Source organism: Kogia breviceps, chromosome 7 (assembly GCF_026419965.1).
Source record: "Kogia breviceps isolate mKogBre1 chromosome 7, mKogBre1 haplotype 1, whole genome shotgun sequence".
Lineage (NCBI taxonomy): Eukaryota > Metazoa > Chordata > Mammalia > Artiodactyla > Physeteridae > Kogia > Kogia breviceps.
The window spans coordinates 107,840,745-107,854,084 of record NC_081316.1 but is presented as its reverse complement, the minus strand read 5'-3'; the positions used below and the strand labels follow the sequence as shown (position 1 = coordinate 107,854,084).

The window sequence follows — 13,340 nt, the reverse complement described above, 5'->3', positions numbered from 1 at the left end:
CGTTGTCTCCCTTCCTTCCCAGCACCCCTCAGACACTCACCCAGCGCCTCAGTGAGGCTCGGAAAGGGGGTGGCCAGCTCCCTGGTCATCCCCCCGACAGAGCATCGAGCCTCCTCGGGGTGCTCTCAGCCTGCGCCTTTAAGGGCTGCTGTTCTGCGCCAGGGTCTCAACCTCGTCAAGCTCAGCTGAGTTGGATTAAGGGACCATTTCATGCCATTGCGGATTCCTGCTGGCTGCTGTCCCTTCCCCCACGCAGAGACAGAATAGCCAGTAGCCGGAACCACCCTGGAACCAGTCTTCCCAGGGCAGCTGGAGAGCTGGTCTGGCCTGGCAGCCCTCGACCTCAGGGAGCAGAGGCTGCCCCTTTGAGAAGGGGCCTGGGGGCAGGGAGCGGGCCCTCTGGGGTTCTGGGCTGTTGCAGAGACTCGAGAAAGCCATGCAGAGCCTAGAGCCATGAAGGACTGCTCAGACATCATCCTCTGCGTGGAGGCGACAGAGCTGAGCAAGGTAAGGGTCATACAGGACCACTCTCACAAGACCCAGATGCCCACCTAGGGCTGGCAGTGCCCAGTGAACACACCTGCCAGGCAGTGCTGCCACCGGCCCTCAGCCCTCAAGTCTCTCCCTTCAGACTGAATTCTGCAATCCTGCTTTTGAGCCTGAATCAGGGCCACCTTGCCCCCTACCCAGCCTCCAGGAGGACACCAGCTGCAGCTCCCGAGCTCCCTGGCATGGTAACCATCTCAGGGGGTTATCGGGGGGTAGGACAGAAAGGCCCAGCGGCTAAGGGCTGTGTGAGAGATGTCCAAGGGAAAGGGCTCTCCAAACCCCAGCCCGCCTGCCCGCAGGTCGGCGTCCCCGAGGGCTGCAGCCTGACTGCCCCTTCTCCTGGCTGTGTGTCCTCCTGCTGGCCGGCCTGCTGCTGCTGCTTGGGCTGCTGGTGGCCATCATCCTGGCCCGTAAGTCCCCAAGGCCTCCATGAGTCTCCCATGCCCTGCAAGAGATCCAGCGCCTCTGAATCCCACTCCCCCGTCTTCCCGCCTCCAGAATTGCAGGCTACACCTGCGTCCGGGGCCTCCCGTCATCCACTGCCTTCCCAAGGCCTCACCACCATTGGCTCCACCCCAACTCCCACCCCCACCACCTCTCAGGCAACTGGGACCCCTAAAGGGCAACCGGAGGCAGGCATGAGCCCCGCACCCCAGTCGAGTGAGTACTACGGGGCAGATCTTCCTGGAGAAGGGCCCAAGACGGTAGCGGGGAGGCGAGGCCGGGAAGAGGCATCTTGTAAAAACAAGTCTCTTTCCTTTTGACCTCTGAACTCTAACCTCCGTCCCTGCAGCCTGTGGGGGTCTCCTTCCTGGCCCAAGGGGCTTCTTCAGCAGCCCCGACTACCCAGACCCTTACCCACCCAACGCCCACTGCGTGTGGCATATCCAAGTGGCCACAGACCATGCAATACAGCTCAAGATCGAAGCTCTCAGCGTGGAGAGTGTGGCCTCCTGTCTTTTTGATCGCTTGGAAATCTCCCCTGAGCCTGAAGGTCCCCTCCTCAGGTGGGTCCCTCTGCCCCCAGGAGATCCCACCCCCTCCTGAACAAACTGTCTGGAGGGCAGAACCAGGGAACTGCAGTGGGAAATTCTTGACTGGGAGGAAACGGAGAGACTTGGCCTCTGGGACCAGCTCTGCCACCATCTTGTTATATGACCTTGGGAAGGTCACTTCCCCTCTCTGACCTTGGTTTCCAAATCTGGAAATTGGAGCTCCCACATATCTTTTCATGGATAAATGCCTCAAGGATGGACGTGCAGGAGCCAGGGAGGTCAGAGCTCTGCTGGAAATGAAGGGAACCTTTTGGACACATCGTCCCCAGGACGGGGCTTGAGGAAAGAGGACCGCAGGGCCCAAGAAGGCCCCACTCTGGCTGGCCCTGAGCTCTGAGCCTCCGTCACCCCCAATCTGGCTTCTTGCAGAGTGTGTGGGAGGGTGCCTCCCCCCACACTCAACACCAATACCAGCCACCTGCGCGTGGCCTTCGTCTCTGACAGCAGCGTGGAAGGATCTGGCTTCCGTGCCTGGTACCAGGCCGTGGCCCCCGGTCATGGTGAGTGTTTTCCCTCCAGGTCCCCAGCTACCTGTCAACTGTCCGCTTCACCCCCTCTCCAGCCACTCCCAGCCCTGCAAAAGGGGTAGAGATTCTAGGGGGTTCTGAATCCAGATGCCCGCCCCCAGGGAGCTGTGCCCACGATGAGTTCCCCTGCGACCAGCTCGTCTGCCTGCTACCCGACTCGGTGTGCGACGGCTTTGCCAGTTGCGCTGATGGCAGTGATGAGGCCAACTGCAGCGCCAAGTTCTCGGGTATGGGCCTGGCCAGTCTCAGGGTGGGTACTGTCCTCGGGCATCTGATCCAGGTTCAGGCTGGCCTCCCCAGGCCTGGCCCAGCTCCAAACCTGCCTGGTCATTCTTCTGGCCCAGAACTTGTCTCCCCACGGGCACGGCCAAACCTCTTCTCTGCCATCCCTGCTGGCCCGACCAGGCAAAGGCACAGACCCTGGCAAACTCATGATCCCCTCTTCCTCTCTACAGGGTGTGGGGGGAACCTGACTGGGCTCCAGGGCACTTTCTCTGCTCCCAGCTACCTGCAGCCGTACCCTCACCAACAGGTAAGCCAGCGCTCCTTAGGGAGAGTGGTGCAGCCCATGTGGGCACACCTGAGCATCTGGGTTAGTGCGATTGAGAACAGCATGGCAGATACTGCCTTGTACCTGGGAAGGTCAGAGATCAAGCAGGCAGGAAGGGAACATTATTAAGTGCTTCCTAGGTATCCATGTTCCCGTGCTGGGTAAGCTTATCTCTGAGACCAGATAAGTTAAAGGCCCTTCCGCCACCTCCACCACCAATGATGAGAGTGGTGTGGGCAGGGCCCACCCACTCCCTACCCCGCCTGCAGCAGGGGGAAGCCCACCTGGGGCTCAGCCTGGAGGCCCCGATAGGGACAGAAGAAGGAACCCATAAATTACTCCACTTGTGCCCTCCCCCAGCTTTGCACCTGGCACATCTCGGTGCCCGCTGGCCATGGCATTGAACTGCTGTTCCAAAACTTCAGCCTGGAAGCTCAGGACGAGTGCAAGTTTGACTACGTGGAAGTATATGAGACCCGCAACTCAGGGGCCCTCAGCCTCCTGGGCAGGTACTGGCAGAGCCAGCGGGAGGAGCTGAGGATAAACCCCATCCTCCAGAGTCCGACGTCAAGGCCTCCTACAAACCGGCCCACGCACGTACTAGCTTTATTGTCTTCTCCTGCGCCAAGCTGCAGGTCTCCTCACTGTCACCCTGAAAAAGACCTCCGTACCTGTCCCTCTCATCTTTGCTCCTTACATCACCTCCTCCAAGAGGCTCTCCCCGTCCCAGTTCTCCCACCTGCCCGGTCTATTTATAGCTTCCCCAGAACCCTCACTGATTTTCCCCAGGTTGAAGGGGTTCAGGTTCGAGCAGTTTGTTTCATTTGTTTAGTACTTTGTCTCCTGAACATGTGCGTCTTCCTCACCAGTCCCGTGAGTCAGTGACTAGGCCTCCCATCCCCTCTGGCATCGCCCAGAGCACCCCGCTCCGTGCCGCATCTTCGGGAGGCCTAGTGCGCGCTCGATCAGCCGGTGCGGGGGCCCCGTGCCAGGACTGCTGTCTGCTTTGGGCAGGTTCTGTGGAGCAGAGCCGCCCCCGCGCCTCATCTCCTCGCACCACCAGCTGGCTGTGCTCTTTAGGACAGACCATGGCATCAGCACCGGGGGCTTCTCGGCCACCTACCGGGCCCTCAATGCCACAGAGAGTAGGTGGCCCTGAGCGAGTGGGTGTGGGCAGTGGAGACGCCTCCAGGAGAACAGGGAAGCGCCCTGGACCCTGGTCAGGGCACTGTGAAGGCAATGGGGGTGCAGGCATGTCCCGGGGCACTACCATGCCCCCTGTGCCTGCAGAGCCCTGTGGGCCCAGAGAGTTCTCCTGCCGGGGTGGAGGGTGTAAGCATCTGCAGTGGATGTGTGGCATGTGGAGAGACTGCGCAGAGAGCGGCGATGACAACTGCAGCAGCCCCCTGCTCCCACCCCCAGGTGAGGAGCCTGCCCCAGGGCACCGCAAGCGGGGCTGGCAGGCCTGAGTGGGCTGGGTGCCCAACCCTAGAAACCCACCGGCACGCGTCATAACAGCCATCCCTATCTTCCCTGATGGGGTGGGGGGCGCGCTAGCCTGACTCTGGACCACGCCACCAAATACTGGAGGGATTCTCCCCCAGGGGTGGCAGGGGTACTTAGTGTCACCCCCGAGGGAAATGGGAATCTGGGAGTTGATGGCTGAGGCTTCAAGAGCCCGTCCAGCCTTGTCACACAGAGAGGCCCTCTCCAGGGCCCACCTCGGAGATGGGCGGAGAGCGGGGGGAGCTCCTTCCAGATGCCCTGGTCCTGCCAATGTTGGTGCCCCTAGCTCCCTGAGATCATAGAGGTGCCAGCATGATGCCCAGGGCTGGCGAATGATGCTTGGAGTAGGCTCTCAAGGAAAACAGGATTTTTCGACATGGATAAAGCATCTCTCTGTGTTATCTCCTTTGATTCTCCCCGTCTGACCCATAGGGAGCGCTTAGGTGACTTGTCCCAGCTCACACAGCCAGTGAGTATTCCCCAGAGTGACCCTCCCCTCCCACCCCTGCAGAGCTGGCCTGTGAGCCTGTCCAGGTGGAGATGTGCATCGGTCTGGGCTACAACACCACGGCCTTCCCTAACATCTGGGTGGGCATGGCCACCCAGGAGGAGGTAGTGGAGGTCCTCAGAGGTTACAAGGTGCTCCAGGGAGAGATAAGGAGGAACCCCCAGGGAGGGGAGGGAACTGGGGGAGCAGGGCACCTGAGGGCTGGTCTCCTCCTTCCACAGAGCCTGACAAGCCTGCCCTGCTACCAGAATTTCCGGAGGCTCCTTTGTGGGCTACTTGTGCCCCACTGCACCCCACTAGGCAGTGTCCTTCCCCCTTGCCGCTCTGTCTGCCAGGAAGCAGAGCGCCAGTGCCAGTCTGGCCTGGCACTACTGGGCACCCCCTGGCCCTTTAACTGCAACAGGCTGCCTGAGGCAGCTGGCCTGGAGGCTTGTGCCCAGCCCTGACCCTGAGGCGGGCCCCTGCCCTCTGCTGCCCATCCTCCTTTGCCTATCAGGGTGGGCAGGCAGGGGAGCAAAGGAAGGGGGCCAGCATGGGACTCTGCCCATCCCCTCTGGGTCCTCCCAGGGAGGAGAAGAGGAGTCCTCAGCGGGGCTAACGGGACCCTCCCACCCTGCCAGATCCTTCCCTACCCTTTTATTTGCTCCAGCTGCTGCAAACAGCTGGCCTGACTCCACACTGTACCAGTGATAATCTAGATTGCTTCCCACCCAAGCCTCTGACCCCAATTTCCTACCTTCTACCTTCCTCATCTCCATCTACTTTTTCAGGCTCTCTACCACCCGCTTTCTGACTTTTTCATTTATTCAAAAAAAAAATGTATCCAGTGCCTAGTCATATGGCAGGCCCTATTCTGAGTCCTGGGGATCCAGTTGTCTACTGCTTCTAGAACCCTCCACCCTCGGTTCTCAGCTTCTATTTCTCCTGGACTAGAGCGTTGTCTTTGATCTCCGTCGTGGCACCATCTCTCCTTCCAGCTCCTTGGAGCTGTAGATGCCCTGAGCGTCTGTTTCTCATGGTTCTGCCTCTCTGCGCCCGCCTCAAATCTCTCCCTCCTTTCTCCACCAAACTTTGGCCGGCCGCCTGGCGACACCACGAGTTATTTCCCTGCTATTTCCCGGCCCGGGCTCTTGGCCCCCGAACAACTGGTTTCCTCTTGGAGTCTGGGAGGAGCAGAGCAGAGCCGGCAAGGAACGAACCGGGACCAGGGGGACGCCGAGGGCAGGGGGCGCCTGGCTAGAGAGAAGCGCAGGGAAGAAAGGTAGCAAGCAGGGGTCAACTGGAGAGTCCGGAGTAGCGAGGGCCCCGAAGGAGGCCACAGAGTGAGCGAGCAGCCCCGGGAGCCCGGAGGGGGGTGAGTCTGGTCGCGAAGGGGGGGGGGGCGGGGAAATGGGGATGGGGGAGGGGACTGTGGGAAAGACTGGGCTCCGGCCCGGGGTGGTGGTGGTGGTGGGGAGGGCCGGCCTCTCCTTCCCCCTACGCAGTGCTCTTGGGGTTCTTGGGTCTAGGGGCGCCACCTTCTTCGTCCCCTCGAGGCCACTCAGCTTCACTCAGGGTCATGGCAGTGGGGTGGGGACCGAGCCGGCTGCGCCAGGGCGGGGACCGAGGCAGGTCCCAGGATTCTGGGTCCCGACTCCTGTCCTACCCAGCCCACAGACGACCAGAGGCCCGCGGCGTCAGGGCTCCGCGTGCCAGCGCCATGAGGCCGCTCCTCGCTCTGCTGCTCCTGGGCTTGGCGGCCGGCTCGCCCCCGCTGGACGACAACAAGATCCCCAGCCTGTGCCCGGGGCACCCCGGCCTTCCCGGCACGCCAGGCCACCATGGCAGCCAGGGTCTGCCCGGCCGCGACGGCCGCGACGGCCGCGATGGCGCGCCCGGGGCTCCGGGAGCGAAAGGCGAGGGCGGGAGGCCGGGTAAGAAGCGCCTCCGCTGGGAGGCGGGTAAGAGTGCGGCCCCGCTCCTGCCCCCCGGGGGCCCGGGGCTCGGGGTTGCCGCTAGGGGGCGCCGCCCCCGGCCGCGTGCGACCCGGCCGGAGCCGGGAGAGGAGAGAGGGACTCAGCTGCGGGATCCAGAACCCCTGGGACCCTCAGATCGGCCCCAAGCCCTGCAGGAAGCGTGGAGGGGGTCCTGGGGTGCAGGGCGGCCCCTGCCGGGAAGGGGCGGCTGGGAGGGTGAGGGAGGATGCTGGAGGCCCGCGGCGGGCGCGCCCTAACTGCTCCGCTTTCCCACCACCCCCACGCCCGCAGGCCTCCCGGGGCCGCGTGGGGAGCCCGGGCCGCGAGGAGAAGCAGGCCCCGTGGGGGCGGCCGGGCCAGCAGGCGAGTGCTCTGTGCCTCCGCGCTCCGCCTTCAGCGTCAAGCGCTCAGAGAGCCGGGTGCCCCCGCCGTCGGACGCGCCCCTACCCTTCGACCGCGTGCTGGTGAATGAGCAGGGACATTACGACGCCGTCACCGGCAAGTTCACCTGCCAGGTGCCCGGGGTCTACTACTTCGCCGTCCACGCCACCGTCTACCGGGCTAGCCTGCAGTTCGATCTGGTCAAGAATGGAGAGTCCATCGCCTCTTTCTTCCAGTTCTTCGGGGGGTGGCCCAAGCCAGCCTCGCTCTCCGGGGGCGCCATGGTGAGGCTGGAGCCCAAAGACCAGGTGTGGGTACAGGTGGGCGTGGGTGATTATATTGGCATCTACGCCAGCATCAAGACAGACAGCACCTTCTCTGGATTTCTAGTGTATTCTGACTGGCACAACTCCCCCGTCTTTGCTTGATGCCCACTGGAAAGTGAGCGCGCGCTGTCTCACTCGAAGGGCAGGAGGGCATGACACTGACAGCCACATCATCCAGGAGGGCTGGCCCCCCTGGAATGTGGTGAATGACCGCGGAGGTGGGGTGGGGGCCTCTCCGTTCTGCTGCCGGCAGGGGATGGGGACAGAGGCTGAGATCAGGGCTGGCAGCACGGGGCAGTGGCTGGATTTCTGCCCTAGACCAAAGGAGTGCTGGCAGGCAGCGTGCTGGCAGTGTGCTGGCAGGTTTGAGTCCCCGCAGTTGCTCTGGCCCAGGACCCCAAGGTGGGGTGCTCCCTTCCTAGTCCTCTGCTTCTCTGGGTCCTCCCTCATCCCTCCTGCTCCTGGGCCCTTTTCTCAGAGATCATTCAATAAATCTTAAAACAACAACAAAAACCCTCTTACTGGCTTCAGCCTTTCTTCTTTACTGGTGGGGATGCCCTGATTCTGAGAATGGGGAGAAGAGGGAGGAGGGTGCTCAGGCAGAAGGGAGGGCTCTTGGGCTGGATGGAGCTATGGGTCAGGAGATATAGGAAGCAGGCCCAGGTGAAGGAGAGGCCGCTCCACAGACCTGCTGCGTAAGCGGTGGAGGTTGTGAACAGGAGCCCCTGCTGAGGAGGGTGTCCTGGTGTCAGACTTTGGCCACCCAGAAGGAGGAGCCCTTTTTCTAACTCAAAGAGATGTCTTATGAACTGGGTGGAACTTGACTACACACATCCCTGCCCTGACCAACAGAAAGGAAGCCAGGATTTTCATTCATGGCTGCTTTGGCTACTTGCCTGGTCCCTAGATGACTGGAAAGCTATTTCTCTGTCCCCCATGCCAGGGGAGTGGAGTGTCCCTGGATGTCTAGAGATGTCACCTTAGAGATGGCCACGAGGGGGCACCCCAGTTCCAGAATGCAGCAATGACCCTAGGTAGCTGAGCTCCTGACTGCTAGGGTGGTTAGCGGAAGGAAGAGTATTGAGATCTGCCAGTGGGATTCCAGATGGGGGTGGAGGAAAAGGGGGTCACTTGCTCCCCGCTCAGGAAGTTTATCTTCTCTCATAAAATGTTTATCCTCACATTAAACAGAGACTGGAAGGAACCAAGCCTCCCCATGCTCAGCTCCCTCTCCAGGGTTGGGGGAAGGGATAAAAAGAGCCCTTCCTCAGGCCTCCCAACTCCAAGGTGGATGTGGGGAACAGTCACTCACTGAGCCGGGCCACACCACTCAGTCTGAGGCTAGCCGCAAAGCCCCTCCGAGGCTCCTCTCCTTGCCCCACCCCCGACCTGATGACTAACAAACCCGGCCTGGCCCGCCCACATCAGCTCAGGCTCTCAACCCAAGAGAAAGTGGAGGGGCCTCTCCTCGGAGTTTCTTCCCATCTACCGCTCTCCCCTCCCCCACCGCCTTCCAGAAGGCTGTCCCTGGCATCATGCTCCTATATTTAACATACAATTATGGGGTAGTGTCCCCCCCTCTCTTGCAGGTCATGTGAGGATGGATATGACCAATATCCATCTCCAGGACGTGGCGACTGGACCCAGTGAGCTAGAGTCAGGCCTCCCAGCTGTCCACCAGGAGGCCCCACAGCCATACTCCAGCCCATCACAGCGCCACTCTATGCCAAGAGACACGACAAGCACCAACTACTCCAGGGATCTGAGGGTAGGTTGGACTCCAGGCAGCAGGAACCCCAAGCTCCCTCCTGGGAAGAGTGGCACCAGAGGAAAGCTGGGAGGGCTGACCCAAAGGGTGAACAAGTTCACACTCCTCTCTCCTAGGGCTAATTCCGGAAAGATAAAAAAGATAAGGAGAGCTTTCCAAAAGCTGTGCACGTGAGAGGACACAAATCAGACAGGGTGAAAGCAAAGCCAGCCACACCTGGCAGGGGCTCTCCCCAAGGCACCCTATCTTATCTCTCTGCCAGGTCCCCCACCAACCACACTTGTGACTCCAGCAGGACTGAAGGACCCTGCTGCAGCATCCATCACCCTAACCGACGGCTCGCCCTTGCAAGGATGCACACAGAGGCCTTCAGAGCTGTAACAGAACTTCATTCATTGGATCCTGGGCCAGACAGACCCCTCAGGGAGCTGCATGCCTCTCGGCCCTGGCCCCTTCTGTATTTGGACCCTAGTGAAATGTGCACAGTCTGCCCTCCCCGATGCCAGGGAGAGACGAACAGAATGCCATTTCATTCTGCGATGTGGAGAGTGAAAGGGATAGGAGTAGAAATCTGGCTATCCCCCCTGTGGTTCCCAGTGGTGCTGGGGTGTCAGAGGACACGTGGTCCCAAAGCCAGGTGCAAACTCACACACACCTGGGGGTTAATTCTTATCCCAGCTGTTGGGTCAGGTTAGAAGGGAGCCTCATAAGATCATGACTGGTAGAAGTAGCTCTAAGGGCACCTGAGAGATCCTACCCCCAAAGCCTGCCAGAGCACAGGGGCTCCAGCTGAAGGCAAATGTTCAAGATCATTCCAAGGCCCTTGAGTTGCCAAAACACCCAAATGACACTGATGTGTGTGGCTGCAGAAGCGGGGGAGGAAGTGGGAAGGGAGCAGGGAAAGAACCTGCAAATCCCCAACAGAACAATCAGAAGCGGAGAGGGGGAGCCCCAGATGCGGGCATCTGGGTGGGCCCTGGCAAGCTGGAGGGGAGCCCACAGAGAACAGTCTCAGGGCCTCGCAGAGTGACAGACTCACCACCCTCGGCATCACAGGGACCCACTGGGTAAGGATAAGCTGTAACCCTGCCCCCAGCCAAGCCACAGTCTTCCAGCTTCCCATCTCCACGTCCTGGACGTATGGCTTCGAGGCTCGGCAGGACGGCCATAGGGGCAGGAGGGGCTTCAGGCTGGGACCCAGAGATCAGGTGTGAATGCTGTCCTAGCGCAGGTGGCTGCGTGGAGCGTAGAGAGGTGGGCAGACGGGGAGGGAGTCTTCAGAGGTAGACATTGAGGGTCTGCAGGATGCCCCGGCGGCACAGTGGGCAGTTGCGGTGGTAGACAGGGTGGCGCATCAGGATCTCAGTGCAGGCCTGGCAGAGGCACAGGTGCCGACAAGGCAGAAGCAGCACTGTCTTGCTCTGGTCCTGGCAGATGACGCACTTCTTCCGCTCCTCTTGCTCCTTCAGTAATTTCCATGGGTCTTGCCCAGCTACAGGCTCCTCTACATTGAGCCTCTCCCGGCCCCGGGCAGCTGTCACTCTGGCCATCCTGACCTCCTCTTCTTCTGCCTCTGATCTGGGCCCAGCTTCAGTAAGAGCGTCTTGTCGCCAGGTCCTGGCTGAGGGCACCCTCCTAGGGCCACCCTGGGGGGCCCCGGGGGCCCCTCCCCGGTTAGGCCAGCTCGCCAGCTGCAGGCTACGGCTCCAGACTCGGCGCCAGGCCTCCAAGCCCAGTGCTAGGCGAGAGAGCCGCACAACATCCTCTCTGAGCCGGTGGTAGGATGGCCGGGCATGGAGCTGACTGAGCACCCGGGTGGCCAGCCTCAGGGTGAGGTCCGGGTGCAAAAGAGTCACTGTCACTGCCAGCACGCAAGCCAGCAGCAGCAGGCCAGTGAGGTTGACAAGCACAAAGCTGGCCAGAAGGCGGGAAGCGGAGGCCAAGAGCTCCAGTACCAGTTGGCAGGGGGTCCAGAGGAGGATGGACATGGCCACAGCACTGCTGGAAATGTGGGCTAGGAAAGCAGCCACTACATCCGTCATCCTCCACAGCGGTCCCATCACTGCATCCCACAGGGCCAGCACCAGGGAGAAAAGGTTCTGAGTGCCAATGAGGCAGATGTTGACCAGGCTATTGATCACATAGGCCACCAGGCTCATGGTGATGGCACAGATGTCACAGACCTGGCGCAGCAAAGCATGGCCATTGGAGACCATATTGAGAACACCCCGGTGCAGGATCTCCCGGCTCCTAAGCGCCCCGTGGGAGGCCAGGTGCCCCAGGAGCTTTAAGCTTTCCAGGCCAGAACAGCAGCTGTACAGTACGGTACACAAGGCCTGAAAGCCCCCAAAGGTGAAGGGAACCACGGCTTCGATGAAGGCCAGCAGTGACAGCAAGACTCCACGGCCCAAGTGCAGAAGACTAGTCAGTACCGTATTTGGCAGGTTGTAGATGAAGGCCAGGAGCCAGGCCAGGGAAGCCAGGAGGGAGGACACCAGCAGGAAGTTGAGGTCCAACACCAAGGTCAGCACATCCAGCAACAGGCCCACCCCATTCACTACCAGGTACACAGCCTCCATGATAGGGCTATGGGGGTTAGTCCAAAAGGAAGTCTGGCTCCCGGTTGAGGGAGGTGTCAGGGCTGTCAATATTTGGGGGAAGGAGGAGGTCGGGGATTAATTTGGAAAGAAGTGAGCAGCCTCCAATACAGGGAGGATCTGAGGAAGAAGTGGGTTAGAAGGAAGTGGAGTCTCAGGGGAGGGAAAGGGGGCCAGATGCCGGTCCAGGTGTCCCGGTTTTGAAGGCGGGCTCTTTGGGAGGAAAGAGCCCAAACATCTCTAAAGTGGAGGTGATCCCGGGCTGGAGGAGAAACCTCAGCTTTGGAGGCCTGGTGGTGGCATACCACGGCCAGGCAATGGGTCAGACCGAGAGGAGACCGGGAACGGAAGGGATCGGGCCAGGCCGGGGCCGGGTGGGGGCGGCGCAGGCTGGGCGCGGGCTCGCGGTCCAGCTACGCAGGTGCCTCTGACCCCGCCCGGCCCCCGTCCTCTGGGCTTGCGGCGCTTCGCGCCCAAGGGAGCAACGGGGAAGGGAACAAGCCTCAGCAAACCCCAGGCGCGGCCTCTACTCCGCTGGGCGCCGCCATCTTGTGTGCTACCGGGTGGGGCAAAAGGCGTGACAAGGAGGGAGGGACGACGAACTCTGACCAATCGGTGAGGCCCAACCGCAGGAAACATCGAGCACTCATTGGTCCGTTTGAACGGCGCCCAAACATATTTAGTACTTTAAGGGGTGTGGGGGGAAAAACAGCTTGAAATCCCCGCCCTATTGAGGCGGGGATTGGTCAATTGAAGGGCAGAGGCGAACTTGCCCCGCCCCCTAAAGGAGCAGGACTTCAGACTGGGATAATGTGGGCGCTGTTCTCTCACTTGGCCTCCAGCCTTGATTTTTTTAGGTGCGGGTTGGCGGTCACTGCCTTTGAGCTGGGCTCTAAGGTTGCACCTCCTCCGCAGCCTCAGACTCGGCCGTTCGTCCTCCTCCACTCATCCTCCTCCATTCATCCATTTATTCTATCGTTTATTGAGCCTGCTACAAATGCAAATGAGGATTTGTATTTGTACAAATGAGGACAAAAAATGTTTAAGACGTGCCTGCTCACAAGTAGTTCAAGGGGAAACAGATTGTGGTAGGGGATTCCCAAGGTGCTATTTTCAAACTGTTTCCTCAAGCTCTATCACGTTTTCTCAGCATCCTCAGGAGATTACCTCATTGTCAGTGAGAAAAGGTCACATGCCGGAAATAGCTCACCCTCCTAGCCCAGGCCCTATTAATTTGTTTACTTGAACGCTCTAGTTAGATATCTGACTGGGCACCCTTAGTAGGCTCCTCAAAAATTTACCCTTTTCTTTAATATTCAAATAATATTCAAAGTATCTAAGATCCTATCCCAAGCATATTGGGAAGCCTGGTGTTCTCTACTAAGGCCAAGGATACTTGGAGGTCTTATCCTTCCCCTGGCCTACTTTGCTTTAATTTCCTGCTTGCATTTGTCGACTTAAAAAAAAAAAAAAAAAAAGCAAAGAATGAGAGTTGTGAGTTAAGATTTATTTGGGGTGAAATAAGGACTATAGCCCAGGAGACGGCCTCTGAGGAACTACTCTGAAGAGGTAAGGAGGGAGGTGAATATATGTGCAATTTTGGTAAGGGGGGCATATG

General features: G+C 60.0%; 3 protein-coding genes across 8 annotated transcripts; 2 read left to right on the top strand and 1 right to left on the bottom strand.

Moving 5' to 3' along the window:
- The first annotated feature begins 283 nt into the window (after positions 1 to 283).
- Positions 284 to 5,153, top strand: MFRP (membrane frizzled-related protein). The gene is made up of 13 exons (XM_059070612.2): positions 284 to 507; positions 632 to 734; positions 849 to 959; positions 1,048 to 1,209; positions 1,343 to 1,556; positions 1,974 to 2,104; positions 2,233 to 2,358; positions 2,587 to 2,663; positions 3,042 to 3,190; positions 3,696 to 3,826; positions 3,972 to 4,103; positions 4,699 to 4,826; positions 4,917 to 5,153. Exons 1-13 carry the CDS (start codon positions 454 to 456, stop codon positions 5,139 to 5,141), a joined length of 1,743 nt encoding a protein of 580 aa, XP_058926595.1. The 5' UTR covers positions 284 to 453; the 3' UTR covers positions 5,142 to 5,153.
- Positions 5,154 to 5,395: 242 nt separating this feature from the next.
- Positions 5,396 to 7,870, top strand: C1QTNF5 (C1q and TNF related 5). Of its 6 annotated transcripts, none has more exons than XM_067039137.1 (3): positions 5,767 to 6,017; positions 6,204 to 6,635; positions 6,942 to 7,870. In XM_067039137.1, the coding sequence occupies exons 2-3, from the start codon at positions 6,254 to 6,256 to the stop codon at positions 7,457 to 7,459; spliced, it is 900 nt and encodes a 299-aa protein (XP_066895238.1). In that variant the 5' UTR covers positions 5,767 to 6,017; positions 6,204 to 6,253; the 3' UTR covers positions 7,460 to 7,870. The 6 variants fall into 6 exon arrangements, 5 of the variants coding, with proteins under 5 accessions (XP_066895238.1, XP_058926600.1, XP_066895240.1 ...); XM_059070617.2 differs by having other exon boundaries at positions 5,767 to 6,049; XM_067039139.1 differs by having other exon boundaries at positions 5,768 to 6,017; positions 6,345 to 6,635.
- Positions 7,871 to 9,501: 1,631 nt separating this feature from the next.
- RNF26 (ring finger protein 26) lies at positions 9,502 to 11,704 on the bottom strand. Its single transcript, XM_059070616.2, has one exon. The coding sequence runs from the start codon at positions 11,702 to 11,704 to the stop codon at positions 10,403 to 10,405; it is 1,302 nt and encodes a 433-aa protein (XP_058926599.1). The 3' UTR covers positions 9,502 to 10,402.
- Positions 11,705 to 13,340: the final 1,636 nt, after the last annotated feature.

What these genes read in the sequence shown, in the direction of transcription:
- MFRP (XM_059070612.2), top strand. Translation starts at nt 454, where the DNA reads ATGAAGGACTGCTCAGACATCATCCTCTGCGTGGAGGCGACAGAGCTG. An exon ending in GCCCTCAGCCTCCTGGGCAG is followed by an intron (nt 3,191 to 3,695) that starts GTACTGGCAGAG and finishes TGCTTTGGGCAG; the next exon opens with GTTCTGTGGAGCAGAGCCGC. An exon ending in GGCCCTCAATGCCACAGAGA is followed by an intron (nt 3,827 to 3,971) that starts GTAGGTGGCCCT and finishes CTGTGCCTGCAG; the next exon opens with AGCCCTGTGGGCCCAGAGAG.
- C1QTNF5 (XM_067039137.1), top strand. Translation starts at nt 6,254, where the DNA reads ATGGCAGTGGGGTGGGGACCGAGCCGGCTGCGCCAGGGCGGGGACCGA. An exon ending in GCGCCTCCGCTGGGAGGCGG is followed by an intron (nt 6,636 to 6,941) that starts GTAAGAGTGCGG and finishes CCACGCCCGCAG; the next exon opens with GCCTCCCGGGGCCGCGTGGG.
- RNF26 (XM_059070616.2), bottom strand. Translation starts at nt 11,704, where the DNA reads ATGGAGGCTGTGTACCTGGTAGTGAATGGGGTGGGCCTGTTGCTGGAT.